The 20,887-nt window shown below is 43.9% G+C and overlaps 1 protein-coding gene across 1 annotated transcript in view; it reads right to left on the bottom strand.

Annotated features, from left to right (window-relative positions):
* STOX1 (storkhead box 1) overlaps positions 1–15,032 on the bottom strand; it is a 55,651-nt gene extending 40,619 nt beyond the window's left edge. The window contains exon 1 of the mRNA XM_075610920.1: positions 14,546–15,032. Coding sequence (XP_075467035.1) covers positions 14,546–14,861 — 316 coding nt within the window. The 5' untranslated portion in view covers positions 14,862–15,032. The remainder of the gene's footprint in view (positions 1–14,545) is intronic.
* Positions 15,033–20,887: the final 5,855 nt, after the last annotated feature.

The following is a 20,887-nucleotide window of genomic DNA, read 5'->3' as shown; positions in this document are numbered from 1 at the left end:
GGGGGGCGCAGGGAAAAAAGTTTGCGCCCCCCTGCTCTACACTACAGTGTTCTTTACAAATAAAAGGTACAGTATGTTAAATGGCGATAATGTAATGCTACAAAATGTACGGACCTCCGTGGAACTACCGCTAAGGCCTTATCATATATTACTTGAAGCGGGTGTTCGGGCTGTTTTTGGTGGAAAATCCTTTTTGACTTCAACAGGGATTTTTGGTTAAAAAATAGCCTGGAATTAGGCCTACCAGGTATAAATGATTTTTTCTACCACGTCTTTATTTAAAGCTGAATGATATATTTTAATTTAGCTATAAACTATTTTTCTTTGCATAGGTTTCCAGCCAATTTTATCCTACTGGATAAGACTATAGTAAAAAGGACCCCCCCCCCCCCCCAATAAAATAGAGTCTTACTCATTTTCACACAAGGATGTGACTGCATTTTTATAATGAAGCTGATTACGGTCATAAGTGGTTTTAAAAATAAATCCCCCACCCGCTAAAGATATTACAACCTACTAAAAATCTAGACTTTCCCAGGACCTACTGGGACTATGAACACCAGCTAAATCAACCCCAAAACATGGTCCCCATTACATGGGTCATCAAAGAACCTGCAGGATATATTAAGGAGAAGCTTTGCACAGTCGCATTTTTACATATCCTACAAGGTTACTCACATCAAAGAGATAATTAGGCTGGTTTTATTGCTTTATAAATAGAAAATAAACATTTGTACACTTGTCATGTCAGTTAGACAATGAATGCATAGGAACAGATGTACAAAGCAAACCAACTGCTTGCTGAGGTTTTTAAAACAAAATCACCAAAAAACCCTAAGTATGTAACTTTATACATGAGATAATGTATAGGTAAAATAAATTATATATAGATAGATATATATCTATCATTATAAGGGGGGGTCAACAAGGGGGGAGAGCTGGGACTATTGTCGGGCGGCTGTGGGGGGCCTGGCTGGCTCTGGAAGTTGGGCCCAGCTAGAGGTTGGGACTTACTTCTGTGTCTGGCTGCCAGGCCTCTGTTTGCTGCCGGGCCCCAGCTCTCTCCAGCTGCTGCGCTGGGGCCTTCACCTCAATCCCTCCGCAAGTTAGCGCCAGAACTTGGGCCCAGCATCTGCATCCACTAACGTTGGACTGGAGGCTTTCCACCACAAGGTAAAATTCTTGTGGGGGGTAAGGGAGGAAGTGTGTGTGTCAATTGAGTGTGGTGGTCCAGGTGTGCAAATTGAGTGTGATGGGAGGGGGATGAGGGGGAATTGAGTGAGAGGAGGAGGGGTAAAGAGTAGGAGGGGTGGAGATTGAGAGAGGAGGGGGTCATTGAGTGACAGTGGAGGGGGCATTGGGTGAGACGAGGAGGTGCGAGATAGGAGGGGGGGATGTAAGAAAGGGAGAGAGGATGAGCGATGTAAAAGAGGGAGAGAGGAGCAAGCGAGAGAGAGGGAAGACTAAAAGAGGGGCAGAGTGATAGAAATGGGGCAGCTGGGGGAATGAGGGGAGAGTGTGAAGGGTGGGAAGAGGGAGTGAGTGACAGAGGGGAAGAGTGAGTGTGGGGAGAGAGAATGAGAGAGGGGAGAGGGAAGAGAAAGAGGCGGGGGAGTGAGGTGATTTGAGAGGGGGAGCTAGCAAGGCCCCTGGGAAAGCTGTCGGCGGCCCTGATCATCATCATCATCATCATCATCATCCGTTGTCGAACAACTGCTAGATGAAGGCCTCCCCAATGATCTTCCAGGTACCACGGTTGCAACCTCTTCTCCACATTGCTCAAACAAATGTTCATATGTGTGTGGTATATTTTTATGAAGTAGAAGCGCCTTAAAGCTGCAGTTCAGTCTTTTTTTTTTTTTTTTTTTGTACATTTATTTTTTTACTTCAATAGTTTCATGTGTGCAATCTCTAATTACCTAAAGAACAGTATAGCTGCAGCTCAATTCGTTTTCCATGTATTGATAGGTCGAAATTTGGTGACATATTAAAAGCTGGCATTTGTTTATAATCTGCTTGACTGGCAGTGGAAGCTCATGAATATTCATGAGCACTCCTGCACTGACATGTGCTAGAGGGAGGGCAGGGCTGACAAAGGGGTGTGCCAGAGCTTGTGACAGGACATGAAGGGGCAGTGCCTTAGCAAATGGCTGTTAAAATAGAATACAAGAAAATTGGTCTTTCAAAGTTGTTTTTTTTAAAACAGAAAATGCTAAAAGTATTTTTTCTTACTACAGAACTGATTTATTAAAAAAAACAAACATGCAGGATATTGACTGAACTGCAGCTTTAACGAAATTATTCTTTATTAAGAGATTCGTTGCCATAGAGCAGTTGTCCCTTATTTCATGTCATTTTAAAAAGCAAAATGATACATAATATTGTTACTTAGTAGAGGAGGTTGAAAAGAGACATATGTTGATTGATTTAACCATTATTAAATTCTAATTGTGCAAGATACTCATCCTATATTTATATTTATATTGATCCAGAGGTAGGAAAACAAAAAACCTAGTAAAACCTTTGCCAATTATGTCTCTAAGGTCCAGATTCACGTCTGTTATGCTAGTTAATGTGACGTTAGTGGTAACGCAGAATTCTCTAATGTGATGTTACTTGGTTGTTACTCCTGTAAATAGCATGGCGTTATAAGTAACGGCAGTTATTGTAAGTGACTCGCCATGACCCTGCTCATCTCGTGCACTCTACCCATAACTGTCTCCTCTTCACCCCTTTCACCTCTACAGATCTCTCTCGCCTTAAACCTTTTCCCTAACAGACCCTTCCCTGTGGAACTCACTCACACTCAGTATACGCCGAACACCTTCTCTCCCCACCTTTAAGACAAAACATAAAACTCACCTCTTAAATGAAACATTTCAATAGGTCTCATGGCTAATGTCCCACACCCACAGTCGCTCCTACTAACCACTGTGGCCAAGCACTGCCATCTACTGCACTTATTCCCTCACCAGCTGTCTCTGTAACTCTCCCAACATACCACTTGGATTGTAAGCTCTCCGGGGCAGGGATTTCCTTTCCTATTTCTGACTTTGTGGCACTTATTGTATTATAATTCCCTATACTGTAAAGCGCTGTGTACATAAAGATATACATACTGTACATACAAATTAGCTAATGTTTCCCTAAAATATGTTGATTTTATATTCCCCAAGCTCTGTTAAGGTTAAAGCCAATATTTAACGTATACAAAATAAACACATTGGTTAATTCTTTTGATGTAATTTTTGTTCCAACCTTTGCGAAGTTAGTTGTTTTTTTCCCCCCGAGCGCTTGATCAAGTTTGAAAGTAATTACATGTTTAGGGATTATATCGGGGTGACTAAGGTTTGGGTAAAAAATAGCCTATCACCTACAAGTATTTTTAAATCAGTTTCTTAAGCTGGTTTGTAAACATGATGAGATGCTATTTGGGAGGGGGGGGTTGATCTCCTCTGGCAGCTCCATTTTGTCTGATGTCACGGTGGGCTCAACAAGAGTTTGCCCAGGCAAAGGTGAGCTCCCTTTCCCCACCCCCCACCCCTCTCACCTTGTTAGAGAGATAAGGACAACTTTTTTATAAAAAAAAAAGAGAGAAATGCAATGTATAATTAAATTCCAAATAAACAAAAACTAGCCAAACCTTTACTTCTAGTATGGTGGACTTTTTTTTAAATTCTTTTTGTTTAACAACGCCACGTTCGATTGTTACATTACTTACAATTGGTTGTTTTTTAGGCCATATACATCGGATTGCACCTTCACATTTTAAAAGCCAAAAATGAACAGCACCCTTCGGCATTGAAAAATGTGCTAACTTTTTAGCATTGCGCAATGCCCGTAATACATTGGATTTAAACAAAACCGGATACGTCTGCACATCTGTACAGTACTTTCTTTTCAATGTAGTTTTTGGAGAATATGGGCTGGTGCTCATGAAATACCATTGAAATTATAATACCAATATACTGGCTGATATTGAAATCGGTTACATTCAAAGAAAACATTTTCATCGCTGGTTTTTTCCCCCAACTGGCAACTGCTGTAATCTGTTGGGCTAAGGCTGCGTCTCCGCTAGCACTGAACGCGCGGCGCTTGCAGCGATTGCTTATATATATATATGTACGTCCCCGCTCACGCTGCACGCGTGTGCTCATGCGCGGGCACACACGCTCAGCGCTTAGAATTATACTTTCCAGCGCGCTCAACTACCCGCAATGACCCCCCCCCCCCCGGCGCGTGTACATGCAGGACACCCGGCGCTCATGCTTGGAGCTCTCACCAAGCATGAGCGCGCTCAGCGCCAGCGGGGACTCAGCCTAAAGCAGGGGTGGCCAACGCCAGTCCTCAAGAGCTTCCAACAGGTCTGGTTTTTAGGATATTCCGCTTCAGCACAGGTGGCTCATTTAGTGGCTCAGTCGAAGACTGCACCACCTGTGCTGAAGCAGGGACATCCTGAAAACCTGACCTGTTGGGGGGGGGGGGGGTCTTGAGGATTGGAGCCGGGCACCGCTGGGCTCAACACATTTTTTTCCCCATCAGGATATTGCTTTAAAGCAGCCTGTGGGGCAAGCTAAATAAAATAATACATGGGTATTTCTCATGCACGCTGCTGCAAATGAGCTGCTTGGGAGAAATTAGCATGTTCACAGCAGCGGTCTAGAACAATTATCAGGTACTCCATGGTAAGCATTAAACAAGCCAACCTTTGCTCTATAGTTAATATATTTTGATGGTTTCTTTGAAACCCAGAGGAAATGCCCTCTCAGCAGGAACACGCTGAAGGAAGATCTCCGAGAACCACATTTGTGAAACCGAATACAGCAACATTTCTTAGGGGAATTTAAGATTTAGAGCAGAAATACATCACCCTATTTAGATTTAACAGGAGACAATAAAGGCCGAATTCAACATAAGGAGGTGGTACATTTTAGATGTATTGGTTCAACTTGAGTAGCAAATGAAAATATAACTTTTTTTTTTCTCCTTCACGTATGCAACATTAAAAATAAATTGCGCCCCCAATTTGAAGACATTTGCGCATCTCGACTGCAGGCGCCTATAAGGTGTTGTTACTCCGTCTGGCTGAGTGGAGTGATCGGAAGGACATACATATGTGGGCCTTCAGCAAGTTACAAAGAATGTAGATTATAAACTGTCACGGGCAAGGACCTTCACACCGTTTGTATTGGTTTGCGTTATTCCGTTCTTATTTTCTAACTAACAGTTCACCCGTTGTACCACGCTGCAGAATAGGTTGGCACTACAAAAATAAGTGATGATCGTAATAATAATAAAAAGTTGAGTGACACAAATAAAGATATGAGTTCATATAGACTATAGAGTAACATATAGAAAGGAGGCCGTTTTTATGTAGCAAAAGCCCTAACAATATATTCCACTATGTGAAACTCTTCTTCTTTTAAAAGGGATTGTGTGAAGACACAACCCCCAGATCTTGCAGTGTGCGCAGAATACAGAACTGGGGTCCCAAAGACAATACAATTCCTTAGGGGTGCACAATTTAAAGTAGAAATCCCACAACCCCCAAAGCATATAGAAGCATATATAAGTATATAATATAAAGTTAGTATTTTGAGCCTGGGCAATTTCTGTAGCGTCTGCTGTTATTGGGGTAACCTTGAAACTGCACTGTGCAGTTACTCCTTAAAAAGCGTATATATCTCCGGAAAAACAAAAACAGGGTTGGAAAGGGCAAGAAATGATCTCTAAATACAAAACAAAAATTGTCATCAATGCAAAGCAACATTAGAAGGGTTAGGAAAGCAATGCACTGCCTGCCCACCCCGCAGAGCAAGAGTTAAAAAGGGTGGTATAAAAAGGAGGCGTTGCGCACAAATGTTTATATAACTAAGGCCGCATCCATGGTGAACGCGACTGCGCGCGCTGCGATCAAAATGCTGTGCCTCTGAGGCAGGCACGCGATGTGCGAGGAAACAAATACATTTGTTTCTACGGCCGGGTCACGTGAGCGGTTCGCCCAATGAGGGCAAACAAGTTTGGTGAGGTCACGGCCGCGCCTCCCCATCGTGTCTACCACATGGTCACAAATCTCTCCTGCTACAGGCGTGCGTGACGCTGCGCAAGCACCACCCATGGACGCGGCCTAAGGCTGCGGCCCTGCTGGCGCTGACCGCGCTCATGCTTGAAATCGGTGACATCACCAGCTCATCAAGCATGAGCGCCGGGTGTCCTGGCTATTTCGCAAGCGTGCGGGGGGGGGGCATTGCGGGCAAGTTGAGTGCGCTTGAAAGTCAATTTTTTTTGTTAACTCAAGCACCTTGCTTGGGTGAGCGTGCGTGCCCGCGCGCGAGCGCAAACCGCTTGAGCGGGGACGGGACAATTTGAATTGCCAAAACTAAACTCGCCAAGCGCTGCGCGCTCAGCGCTAGCGTGGCCGCAGCCTAAGGAGCGTGAGAGCTATTTTCAATTTAAACATGATTATTCCATTGAGATTTTTAACCTCATTCCATCTTGTTAACACCTGAATATATATGTATATAAAATGCAACTACACAAACTTCATAAGTATTAAGCAAAGTTCTAACCATTTAGCTGAGAACACAAAACAGAATGGCTGTATCCTCCTCACTTTATACACATGCTAATGCCGTTCATTGAAGATAATGAGCAGCTAATCCTATCTCTACCTACTACCTTTTTATCAAGGTATGTGCAAGAGACAATACAAACAAAAAAAGATACCTTCCAGGGATCACTGATACAATCAGGTGCTAAACCAGTGGCTTTAAAAAGTGCACGGTCTCCTTGAAGAAAAATGAGTTAAATCCAAGTTGTTATTTACCTTTTTTTTTTTTTTTTTTTTTTTTTTAACAGATACTGTTTTTTGTAAAATAACAACAACAAAAAATGTCAGTAACACAAACACACACAGCAAGTAGAGAGGTCCCTGCCCCAAAGAGCTCCCAATTTAAAAAGAAGGACATTCCCGGAGACACAATGTATGTTGGGGCAGTCAGAGGCTGTTAAAGTTCTGTGGATACTCAGAATCAACCTAGTAGCCAAACTGGGTAATGGGTTACTGCTATCGTGCTAGAGACCAAAGGAAAAAGTATATGTATTTCAGGGAAATGATGGATAGATTTCTTTGGGGGGGGGGGGGGAAACAGTTTTTGTTGATGAATTTGTAAATACTTCTCTTATTTTCTGAAACTTCTCTAGAGTGGCACCCTGCGGTTTGGACGCTGGTGTTGCACTCTCCTGACTTAGCTGTGATTTGTTGGTATTGAATATATTCCATGCTATGATTGTTTCCTTTACAGTTAGGCTTTCAATCCTAAACCCTCAAATCTGTTAAAAGTGCAAAAATCAGACATACACAATGGTTTTTAAAATGCTTAGATTTGTCTGGTTTTTTTTTTTTAGAGGAATCAAATGCCGAGACTTAACACAAACCTGCCACAAGTTATTCTGCGTAAGTGGGACCTCCACTTCAATTATAGCAGCAAAGTAGCTGCATTTCTAAATACACGTCTGATGCTCACTTTGCCAATACATTTTTTTTTTATATATATATAATAAATAAAGTAGTATATTGAAGCTATGTGAAAGAGCCCTACCACATGTTACAAAGAAAACATATCATGTTCAATAAGCGAGAAGCATCTGACATTTTGAAATAATCTCAGGGCATATAGGTCTCCTGTGGAATGCTTTTGGAAATAAAATGTTAACATGACGATAATTATATTTACACTTCAACCATTCGCTCAAAGTTGAATGTTGGGGAAAGTTCAACTCTCTCCCCCCCCCCCCCAAAAAAGGGTCAGCACTTTGGTTAGCATATTTTTACAATTACACATGGACAGTCTGAGGCTTTCCTCTCTTCAGAGTAATTTTCATACCCAAATTATAATGATTGCATTCTGTATAACTTCTTGGGAAAGTAAATGAGGGGAGTTTCCCTGTATCTGCAACGGCCGTGATTTAAAAGCAAAAAAATAAGGAATATATAAGCTTTGATAAAGTCAAGTTGGGTTTGTAAGCTTCATAATAAGTATATCCTGATACACAACGTCTACTGCTTTAGAAGATGTCTACAAAGGTAAAACAAACATTAACACGTTTAACGTTAAAACAAATTTGCTGTGGATTGTTAGAACTTTAAAGCAGCAAAGGATTGGAAAACCTGTGTGTAATCCATGCGCTCGGGGTGGGGGGGGGGGGTCAAACTACATTCAGTGTTTGATTATGAGCACTATGCAAAGTTTAACAGGTTTTTTAACATAGGCACATGGAACACATCTGGCTATTAAGAATGGTATATATATTCCAAGTGGTTATACAGGGAAAGAAGGGTGGGTACCCGTGTTGGTCCTTTCTTCCTTGTAGTAACACAGGAAGGAGAGGGAGTAGGTGGTATGATACCTTTTATTGGACCAACATGTAGTTGATATGGTACAAGCTTTCGAACCTCTCAGGGTCCTTCTTCTATGAAAGATCCTCTTCCTCCTTTATTACCAAGGCAACGCTTATAGTGCCGACAACGCGACGGTGACGTCAGGCAGCGGTCACTGGAAAAATCAAACTGAGATGACTTCCAGCGATCGCGACCAAGCCGTCGCTCCGCGCTTACTACAATGCATTTGTCTTGATGCGACGTCGCCGGCACTACAAGCGCAGCCTAAGTGGCTATACAGAATTAGTGATGTCACAGACAGCCATGTTGCTCCATCCCAGGTCAACTTGGACAGCTGTCAATTAAAAGTAAAGTTTTGATTATCCACGACTCACTGTGCAAAAGGGAGACGCAGCTTTATGTACATGGATTCCTCAAATACAACCAATAATCCACACAGAAAATATTTGTTGATTTTGAAGGAAACCAAAGTTGTTCTTTTAATCACACAGCATGTTAGCGGACCCGAGAAGAGGAAGACACTTCTGTGCAAGGGAGACCATATTCCGCATAACACTCCAGTGACATCACTAAAAAGGGGTCAAGACATCAAGCAAAAAAGTACTTATAGGTATACTTAAGTCTAAGAAAACGTATACTAATAATTTGCGTCCAAGAGACGCAATCTAATTCATTCCACCAAACTACACAAGCTATTTGCGATGCTCGGTACTTATCCCTGATTGAGCTTTTTGGAAGTCAGAAGCAATTGCATATTGGTTTGCTTAATGTTTACCATCAATATGCAAGCCTATGTTTATCTTATTTATAAGAACACATCTTACAAAAGAACACTGGCGCCTTTACAGCAACTACTTAGCTTACCACACTGCACTAAACACACAAGCACAAATGCGGAGTTCACTATTGAATAATTTATGCTGCTACGATGACCTCTTTGCGTAACCCACCTATAAAATTGGCCCCTCTGTAAACAGTTAGTACTAAATCCCTTACCCCTTGAACAGCAAACCCACGTTAAGCCTTTAATCAAGTGTATAATACATTTTGTATGTAAGAAAACTATCCTGCATTTTTTATTACTAGATTCAAAGCGGGAGTACAAAAAGTTTACTGTGATTTCCATAAGTCTACCTTTTATTTTCCCGGGCTAATTACTGATGAAAGTTTAAGACAGCAATGCACATTACATAGAAACGTAATTAACTAGAGACCAAAATAGTGATGTATGAGTGTGTATATAATATATATGTATGTAGATCCACAAAATGACCCCACACACAGGGGGTACATAGCCTTTCCGGGAGGCAGTCGGGGTGCACGGTAGAGGAGATAAGGGATAGTCAAAATTAAATCACAGGTCATCTATCTCAGGGGTACGCAAACTTTTTTTTGTTTGCGCCCCCCCCCCCTTTCGTCCTCCATTTGACCCCGTGGCGACATTCGACACCGCGTTGTCATGGCGACGCATCGCCAGAAGCTACCGGAGACAAGGTAAGTTACAGAGGCCTCGCGCGTTCCCCCAGCATTTCATTTAAATGTTGCGGGGAAGAGCGTGGGGTCCCCATCAGAAAATTATGCACCCCCCCCCAGTTTGCACACCCCTGATCTCTTACCAGCACAACACTGAGTTAGGGCAAAAGATAATTCTATTGCATCCAAATTGCACACAGGACGACGTTTCGTTCCCATGGGGAACTTTCTTCAGGGGTCCTGAAATGTCGGCCTGTGCGCAATAAAATTATATTTTGGCCTAACTTAGAGTTGTGCTGGTAAGAGATATATATAGCCAAAGTTGGTTGAGGGGCGGGGGCCGGTGTCACAGCGGTCACGCTAGTAAAGCAGGAGAGGGCACTCTGTTGCCGGGTGTGGTGGTGACTGACAGGGACTGCATGGTAGGCGCCCATGATTTACACACACCCCTCTTTGATTTGCCCGTCACATTGTGTCTGCAACACACAGTTCTACTCCCTCTTCCAGTAAGAATTCATGCGCATCTGGTTGCAGCTCCCTAATCAGGAAGATTTAAGCCATCGCAGACCTGGCAGTTTATTTTTTTGGGGGGAGGGGGGTTACGTAGAAGAAAAAAAAAAGAGAGAGAAAGAAGTGTCACAGGGAGTTGCACGATGTATTATATCTCCTTATAATATGGTTGCCATATACAGAAAATCACAAGCTAACATATATAGCAAAACTGGAGTTACTTGTGCACTTACACTAAGGTCCTTATTCAGTGTGCTCTGAAACCGCTTCCCAGCTTTGGAGACGATTTTCATCCCTTTCATGTGAATGAAGTTCATCTACTTGAAGATTTTCTGGCCGACACAAAGGGTTAAGAGCAGGGGGTGGGACGGTTGCCTGCGGCTCACCCGGGTAGGGACCCTCTCCCCAGTCTCTACATGTGGTGCGGGTGGTGGAGGCAGCGCGGCAGCAGAAGTGCGTCTGGAGCCCAACCGGGTGGTCCCAACACAGAAGAAGTTAGGACCGACCAGATGTCGGGCCCAACTTCCGTCATCACCGCCTGGATGGACTCCAGACGCGCTGCTGCCTCCTCTGCTGCGAGGACAGTGAGGAAGAGGAAGGGAGTAAGAAGAAGAGTGGCAGACGAGGGAGGAGAGAAGGAAGGATGGAGAGTGAGGGGAGCAGAAGGGAGATAGAGTGAGAGAGAGAAAGTGAGAGAGAGAGAGAGAAAAGGGGGAGAGAGAGAGAGAGAGAGAAAAGGGGAGAGAGAGAGAGAGAGAAAAGGGGAGAGAGAGAGAGAAAAGGGGAGAGAGAGAGAGAGAAAAGGGGAGAGAGAGAGAGAGAAAAGGGGAGAGAGAGAGAGAGAGAAAAGGGGGGAGAGAGAGAGAGAGAAAAGGGGGGAGAGAGAGAGAGAAAAGGGGAGAGAGAGAGAGAAAAGGGGAGAGAGAGAGAGAAAAGGGGAGAGAGAGAGAGAAAAGGGGAGAGAGAGAGAAAAGGGGAGAGAGAGAGAAAAGGGGAGAGAGAGAGAGAAAAGGGGCGAGAGAGAAAGGGGGCAAGAGAGAGAGAAAAGGGGAGAGAGAGAGAGAGAGGGATTGAGAAGGAGAGAAAAAGAGTGGCAGAGGAGGGAAGAGAGAAGAGTAGGGGAGAGAAGGACGTGGACTTAAAAGAAAATGATGAGAGTGAGTAAGAAAGGGAGGCAGAGAGTGAGGGGGCTAAGAGAGAAAGGGAGATGCAGGTTGGGAGAAGCTGGAAAGGAAGGGAGCTTCGGTAAACTTTGATGGCCTCAGATTTAATGAAGATTCTATGTGAAGTATGTGGCCTGCAAAACTTACCAACGCTCGTCAAGTGGACCTCCAGCCAAAATATTTGCCCACCCCTGGTCTAGAAGTATGGATATGTAACACAAACAGCCACTTGGGAATTTGGCTAATCACCCAGAGTAGCTTTTTCACTCAGGACATACTTGAAAATGAGATGCAAAGAACCAGGATACATTGGGGGGATCCTCGTAAAACTGTAATTATGCCAATCGTGGTCCTAGTAATCAGAATCTCCAGTGACTTTAGTGGGAGATTCTATGCACTAGTGTCCTGAGTGGCACAATCACAGTTTAATGAATAACCCCCATTGACGCCAAGAGACACAGGACGAGAATATATCCAAGCATCATTTTAATACCACAATGAGTTCCTACCATGAAGATAATACAGATTAGACACATTTAAGGGGATTAAAAAAAGAAACATTTGGCTGTTTTTGTTTCTTTGGAAATTAAGTGTTTGAACAAGTGTTTAGCAACCTCTCGAAAACCGTGCTCTGCTAGACAGCCAATACGGTGGGAGGGAAGAGAGGGGCTTTGCTTGTGCAAACACCTGCTCTGGGCGTAGTGATATCACACAAGAATGGAGTAGCCAGAGGGGGATCAAAATTCTCCGGTGTCTCAACCCATCGTGTTTATAAACCAATTTAACAATTATTTTAAAATACTTACATATGTCGGATTGCAAAAAAATAAATAAAGAAGAACAAGTTGCCAATCACCTATATTTAATTCCTTTAACATGCCCCCGCAATTGCGCGTTAGGCGAGACTGCATCATTGGGATCTAATTATTGGATCATACACAATAGGAGTTTAAATGAATTTCCCACGGTCATATGAGCTAAAACGTGGATGTGCCACACTAATACTTAACCACTATACCACCCAGGACAGCAATCTCTGAAATATGGGGTTATTTCTAACAACCGGACAGGTTCACATTTGATAACATTAGCCTGCACCTCTGAATATTACATGCTATTTTTAAGTACAGTATGTGTTGGTTGTATTCATTTAAACCCATTTCTTAAAATATAGATACGGATATTTTCTAGTTGAAAATAAAGTGGGCGGGGGGGGGGAATAAGGAACACAGGGTGGGTTAAAATAAATGCTTTTCGGCTAGCTACGCTTCCAGGTACACTTTGTTCCCTTCTTAATGCACATTTCAATGAATACAATGGCCCAGTTAGAACACATCAATGAATACAATGATCCTAAATAGTGTATTACCATTACACACAGTACATATTGTTCTGCATGTTCATGCATTGCCAACAGGATTAAAATACTATCAAATGGGACGCACAACAATGAAAAGGAAATAATCAATGAGAGAAAAGATAGAAATGCATATTTTATCAGAGTAGTAGAGGGTAATGAAACTGACAGGTTAAAATCTTATCTCATCCTGTGTATTGTATCCATCATGATGTACAAATAAACTATCTATTAAAATAAAATACTCTGAGTGGTGGAGGAGCATAAGTACCAGAAGCAATGTGGTAAGTAGGGTCAGTACTCAACCACGTCAGAGGATTGGTAAAGCCAATAACCAATGTGTTGCATGGAGAATTAAAGGAGTTATTAAGTGTATAAGCTCAATAATTATCCTGTGGACATCCAACAATGAATGAGTTAATGGGCAGGTAGAAGAAATAAGTGCTAAGGAAGACGATAACGAGTTTGTACATAATTATATTACCAATGAAGTGTGTAGTGGGTGAGTAGGCGCAAGAACAAATGAGTTTTATGCCTAGAAAGGCACTGACAAGGTAAAAAATATGGGTCAGTGCAATAAGCAATGTTTTTGTAGGAGCAATAAGAATGGGTGTCACATCCATTAGGTGGGGACAGGCATTAAGCAATCAGGTGCATGTTCCTACAGGCACTCAATGGATTTATAAAGTGAGTATGTGCCATACGACTTGAGAGGTTGGTAACTGCAATAAGTCATGTATTGTCTGTTACACCACTTAAGGGCTTAAGTGTAATAAGCAATGTGTCCACTGTCCCCCCAGGCAATTCAGTGGTTGAAAGGGTGTGTAAAAGAAATAAGCAATGTCCCTCAACCGTTGAGGAGCGGGGGTCATAAGGAAAGCAGGAGATGGGAGAAGGAGCGTATGCAATGAGAGGGGGTATTGGGAGAGGGTATGAGTGATTACCAAGACCCAATTTATTACATGCCCCTACCGCCCTTCGGGGGTTAAAGTGAGTGTTTACAATAAGCAAATGGACTAATGCATGGGGTCCTTAAACTGGACCACCGAGGGCCCCTGAGGAGTCTGGCGCTGGTCCCACCTCCCAGAGACTCCAAAGTGTAATTAGGGGAGCTCTTGCCCAATATTTTCATGTATATGTACTCTGTATATATAAATATATTGATGAACAGTCAAATGCAATTATGGAGGCAATCCTGTGTTTGCAATGAAGGAAGGGGGCTCAGGGGGTGAGTGTGCAACAAAGCAAGGGGGATTCAGAGGGTGAGTGTGCAATAAAGCAAGAGGGGCTCTGGGGGGGAGTGTGCAATAAAGCAAGAGGGGCTCTGGGGGGGGGGGAGCGTGCAATAAAGCAAGAGGGGCTCTGGGGGTGAGCGTGCAATGAAACAAGGGGGCCCAGGGGGTAAGTGTGCAATAAACCAAGGGTAGCTCAGGGGTGAGTGTGCAAACTGGTAAAGGGGAGAGTTAAGTGTAACAAGCAACGGACCCAAGGAGTGAGCTCGTGACTGGAAGTAGCTAAATGACTGACTGCAAAAAGCAGAGTACTGTACTTAAAAGGACATGTGAGTAATCATACCATGTCCCTACTTAGGAGCCCACCTTCACTCACAGTTAACACGAACACGTGCTCGCACGAACTCACCGATCGCCTTGATGATGAAGCCCCGGGGAGCTCGCAGCGCCCTCCTCGCCCAGGCATCTCTCAGCACCTCCAGGCTCAGCCTTTGCCCCTGCACCAAGAGCACCCAGTTCTCCAGCCAGCCCTGGAAGGACACATCGGACACGGCTCGGACCAGCCTCCGGTTCCAGAAACACTTCACATTGGCAGCTTGGAAGTCCTGGAAGATCTGGGTGCCCCTGTTCCCCCCCTGGTCGCTGCTGCAGAAACTTGGATCGTGTTTGCAGAGCACCAAGGCGAGGGTGCTGGGTGAGAGCTGGACTGCCCTGTGCTGGGACATCTTCAGCTTTTTATAGCCCAGCCAAGGGGGTTATTAAAAGGCACATGGATCCCTCAGACAGGAGGCTGACTTTTTTTTTTATATATAGATGCATTAAAAAAATAAAGCAACTGTTGCACCTATAAAAGCACAAAGAGCTTCATCTCTTCCCTGTGTCTCTACAGCAGAGCTGAGTGCTGAGCCTATGCAAAGTACAGGGATCAACTTACTAGCTGCCTAGGTAACTGTTCTACTAGGCTTAGGTTACAAAGTGTCACTCATCTGCAGCTCAGCCAATGGGAAGGTGTGTGGGGCCGGTGGGCGGAAAGAAAGCTGCCAGTGCAGCCTGCTCTCTCACCAGCTCTGTGTGGGTAGGTGGGTGTGTGTGGCTCTCATTGTGCAGGCAGCAATGCTGCAAAGGGTGAGGTGGTAGGGGGTGGAGAACCATCACTCAGTAATAACTTTAAAGCTTTTATTTCCTGTGCTAATTGGAGAGTGCTTTATTTGTATTGCATACGGCATTTATGTTAATGAGACCATTTAATAATATTAATAACCTTGGTTATACATTTTCTCCAATGGCACTCAGGGTGCATATCTCTCTCTCTCTCTCTCTCCTCTCTCCTCTCTCCTCTCTCCTCTCTCCTCTCTCCTCTCTCTCTCATAGAAAAAGAACAAAAAGCACTCCGTAATAATAGTCACTGGTGTGGGTGCAGATCCTATAATGAAGAATAAGCAATACGATACCGTTTGGAAACGAAATCAGCAGGCAGCACTCCAGAATTGAACAAACAAGTGTATTGAAAAAATAAACACAAAACCAACGTTTTGGTCCACGAATGGGACCTTTGTCAAGGTGGTGCATAAATATATATATATATAATGCAAAGCAACAACCAGCACCCTGTAGTAATGAAGAATCTAGATGCTAATCCCATAGGTAAGAATAGTGTAGATATTACCAGGTTGAAGTCCAGCAGTGAGGAGACAGCACACCAGGAATCATGTTCAAAATGATTCTGTATTGTAGAAAAATACTTCACAGAAAAAAGAAGCAACGTTTCGGACCTGGGGGAGCTTGAGAAAGGACCGTAAGGTCCGAAACGTTGCTTCCTTTTTCTGAGATTACCCCCTGATGCCTGTGTCACTTCATTAAATTGTATTTTTTTGAATTTGTGAGTGCTCCAGATTCTTTGATATCGTAAATATATATATACTGTAAACACACAGATGAACAGAGACAGAGCGAGAGAGTGCAAATAAAAAGATCACTTGTGAGCACATTCACATATCTTAGACAGGTCTGCAACCCTGCTTTTCACCATTATCACCTAGCATACAGTGCTTCCACTGCAGCAAAGGATTCTGGGAAATGACATGCAAATGAGCACACATTGTCACATTTTATCTTAAATCTATTATTACATTGAACCCTTAAGCCAATGCTCACTGTTTTAAACACAGCTTTTTATCACAGCCTGGGATCTTCAGCCTGATGGCCAGGAAGGTCTGAGGGTTTCTTTACACCGTCCTCCTTAGGGTTCTGGACGTCCTCCTCTTCTTTTCTCTATTACTTGTGAGCATACTGATGAAACCCAAAAGGTCGAAATAGCTGCCTGTGAGTGGGTTCACTGGCTTTGCATCTGATCCTAGGCTGGGCTTAAAAGCTGTGTTTAAAACAGTGAGCATTGGCTTAAGGGTTTCATGTAATAATGGATTTAAGACAAAAGGTGGCACTGTGTGCTCATTTGCATATATATGGAGGGGGTCAAATTTGTTTTTTCTTTACTTTACTTTTGATATAAAATATTGTTTTCTAGGTAAATTAACTTTTATGTAAAACGAAAAACAAATGTTACTATCTGTCATTTATAATACAATGAAAGTAAGATACAACACTGGTTATAAATGTAAGGGTAACTGCAGTAGTCATAAATAAAACATCTTCCACCCATTGTCTAAGCAGTAGGCAGATTGGAATGATTAAAGCAACTAGATATTGGTAGCTTGTTACTTGCTGAATCTTCAAAACATATGTTCTATGGGTGCAGACATTATTTATTCCAATAGTTACATTGTAATTTATTAAAAAGGGCTATAAGGGGTGATTGGGTTTATATTCCTAAAGATCATTCTATTCTTATTTGTGATTGTAGTGATTTTCTGAAGCCAGAAATGTATTTGCCTCTCTTGGAACTTAATTGCATTACCCAGAATCCCTGTCTGCAGTTGAACCACTGTTGACATCTAGCAACGATGGAGTGAATTAAGGAAGTTTGGGGGACCAGTGGAAGACCATGCAGAAGCAATCATAGGTTCCCTATTAGAGCAATTAGCATTTGAAAAAGATTGAACTCGATGGACGTTTTTTTTTTGCCGCCTAATCTACTATGTTACTATGAAAGACTTTAGGTATTTCTATGTATGTATGTATATCTTTGTTAATGTATACAGCAGGGCCCCGGGTATACGGCGGGTTCCGTTCCAGAGGCCCGCCGTATAGTGAAAATCGTCGGAAAGCGGATCCGGCGATTTTCAGTGCTGCGCATGCGCAAACCGGCATTTTTGCCGTTCTGCACGTGTGCGACCTGCGGTCTGTACGCGCGTGCCGGGTGCACCCGCCCGTTCTGCGCATGCGCGATTTTAAATTCAACATGGCGGCCCCCTTCCCAGTACCGCCGTATCAGCGGATCACCGAAAAGCGGAGCGCCGAGAAGCGGTGCCCTGCTGTATATTGTAGTGCTTCAGAAGAGTTAGGCCTCGGTCCCGCTGCGCTCGTTGACCAGCAGGGGAATCCTCGCGAGCCGGTCCCGGTCCCCCCTGGCTGCACAGAGCACTACACGCTGTAGCGCGTCAGCCGCTGGAGACACCAGAGAATGGTGTTTCCTAGCGTTGACGCGTGACGTGTGTGGCTGTGAGCCAATGGGGAGGGGAGGCTTCGGGAGGAGGAGAGGCTTCGGGGAGCCTCTCGGGGAGCGGGGAGGAGTGTGGAGTGAAAGCAGGTGAGTGCCTTTCTCTGTGTGTGTGTCTGAGTGCGTGCCTGTCTGTGTGTGTATGTGTCTGAGTGCGTGAGTGCCTGTCTGTGTGTGTGTGTGCCCGAGTGCCTGCCTCTGTCTGTGTGTGTGTGTGTGTGTGTATGAGTGCGTGAGTGCCTGCCTGTGTGTGCGCGCGTGTGTGTGTGTATGAGTGCGTGAGTGCCTGCCTGTGTGTGTGTGTGCGCGTGTATGAATGAGTGCCTGCGTGTGTGTGTTTAAACTTACCTTCCAGCTCCAGCCCGAGTCCGTGGAGGGAGGGGGGGGAGAGTAGCGGGTCCCTCCGCTCAAGCCACGCCCCCCCTCCCTGTCAAACCGCCCACCTCCCGCCCACCTCCCGATCAAACCTCCCACCTCCCGCTCCGGCTCCCGCTCCCTACAGACCGCAGATCGCGGTCTGTGTATCTCAGCGCACCGCCTGTCAGCAGCGCAGGTGCGCTGACTCTGGGAGCGGGGCCTTAGTCTAATACACGTGATGATCATATAAATAACAAATAATACAAATAAAATATAATGGGAAGAAGGGCTTCGGACATAAAAGTGACATTTAGGAAAAGGAGTCCCTGCCCGAAGAGCTCACAATCTAATTGGTAAGTAGGAAGAACGTACAGAGACAGTAGGAGGGCGTTCTGGTAAGTGTGTCTGCAAGAGGTGAAGGTTGATGTATGAGCTGTAAAGTATCAGCCACAGAGCTACTCATATGCTTCGTTAAAGAGGGGTGTTTTAAGATTGGTCTTAAAAGTGGATAGAGAGGCTGCTTGTCGGATATTGCGGGGAAGGGAATTCCAGAGGTGTGGGGCAGTCAGAGAGAAGAGTTTAAGGCGGGAGAGGGATTTTGAGGTCCTTGAAGTGCAGTCAAAAAGTAGTGGTCATGTGCATGATTTCAATAAGTGGTGAACCCGTTAAACAACAGGCACATTTTAAAAAGATTTATACCATGAATATGTTCTAAGACAGGAATGGGGAGGTATTCTGTCCAATTTTTTTTTTTTTTAAAGCAAATTGAAATAAAACCAATAATAGGCGCAAATGTTGATACATCGCTTCATAATATTACTTTTTCTCCCCCCTAACTCTCGTTAAACCAAGTAGAGCAAAACTGAACCTTGATACATTGACGCGCAGTGACGCTGTGTGTTTTTACTCCATATATTATTCAGAAACCAGTCTCAGGCCACTGTCAAAAAGCTGTGAAGCCTCTTCTCCCTGTCAGGGAAGATCTAAGCTCCATTCAAATAAATCTTCCTGACGGAGAAGTTGCATCACAGCATGTTGAGTACGGGCCAAAGAGTGCGCAGTTTAACAGCATCTAGGAGCCATTTGGCACACCCAGTCTGCACATTCTCTCTATAAACAGGTGGAGTGCAATCTAATATTACACAAATACAATACAGATCAAGTAACTTCTATTTATTTTTTCCTACGCTGAATTACATTCCCTCTGTTTATTCTTTTATTGCCTCATTCCTCTCTCTCCCCTTTTGTTATGTTCTCGGTCCGTTTTCCTGCTGAATGCACCCTTTTTAAAAATACTTTCTTTTTACAATGTATTTAGAACATGTTACGTTAACACACCGTGTGTTCAATTACCGAGCAATTAGAGCATCGCCGTGTAAAACATAAAAGACATCGTTGAAATTGACGATTCTCTTTACGGCTAAATAAATGAAACCCTGTTATCCTTGTTTGCAATGCTTACGAGAGACAAATATTAGACCAAGGCAGCAGCCACATAACAATATTCATATCAAGAACAGGGGAGATGGAAGGCAAAAGAACACTAGAAGATATTTTGCTGTTACTTTTTAGGTACTGTACCACAAAATCAACTTAATATATGAATAGTGTAAAGAGTGATGAATAGTTCAATGCGAGAGCAACTCACAATATTCCTTTATATCAGCCAAGGATGCACAGCGAGTTAGTGTTTCAACATATATACTGTAGCACAGGGGGTGCGCAAACTAGGGGGTGCAAGATTTTTCAGGGGGGGTGCGGCGGTTGCAGAGGCCCCGCTCTTTTCCCACAAGGCATTTAAATTGAATGCCGGGGGATCGCGTGAGGCCTCTGCAATGTCCCTTACCTTATCTTCGGCACTCGTCGTCATGGCAATGCGGCGTCAAATTACGCAGCGGGGTCATGTGACGTCACGTGACCCCGCAGCGTAATTTGACGCAGAAGACAAGGAATGGAGAGGGTTCGAGTAAGGGGGGAGAGCAGGCAGGGGGGCAAAGTTTGCGCACCCCTACTGTAGCAGTTGAGTGGAAACTCAGTGCTCACATGGTGATTGCCGGCTTTCCACTCAACTGAGCAACCATCCAGTTATTAATCAGCATGGGCGGGGAATTAAAATGGTTCCCGATTTAAAGGGGCCGACCAAACTAGCGGATTGTTTTTTCTTTTATCAATTTATCAATTTAATCGGCTTCCTTAGAAAGATTAATTAACCCTTAATGCCGTTGTTTTGGGTATATGTGCTGCTTTCCTGTGGGAATGGGGTCTCACAGTTGTAGCTATATCATAATCCTAGTTGTTTTAGGGGAGATCGTGGTCTTCCCTCCGAACGCAGGCTCCTACTTTTTTGTTCTGTCATCTGTGACGGCGCGATCACGTGATCGCAAGCGCCAGAGGTACTGAAAGGTTCAAACATTCCATGTTGTCCTTAATGGGACTTCCCCTGTAATTTGTATGGTGGAGACTAAGGTAGTGGAAATATAAATCAGTCCTAACTTTCAGCACTTAAGTGTATCCCATAAGCCCTGCCCCTCATCAACATCCCACTGTGTCCCTTATGTGCTGGCAATGAGCCCATGTCTGCTCAGAAATCAGCTGTCTCCTTTTGTCACCTTTCATTACTGTGTTACACAAACACCTTGGCTGTTTCTGGTGTTCTCTGATGCTTGTTTAAAGATTTGGGGCATATTTACTAAGTGGTGCTACTGCATAGGACACCTTACAAAGTAGGAAGACACCTTTCCGACCAAGGATCAGATTCATTCAAATGAATGGGATTAT

The sequence above is a fragment of the Ascaphus truei genome, chromosome 8, assembly GCF_040206685.1.
Source record: "Ascaphus truei isolate aAscTru1 chromosome 8, aAscTru1.hap1, whole genome shotgun sequence".
NCBI lineage: Eukaryota > Metazoa > Chordata > Amphibia > Anura > Ascaphidae > Ascaphus > Ascaphus truei.
The sequence above is the reverse complement of the archived record's forward strand: the minus strand, read 5'-3'. Positions and strand labels throughout refer to the sequence as shown.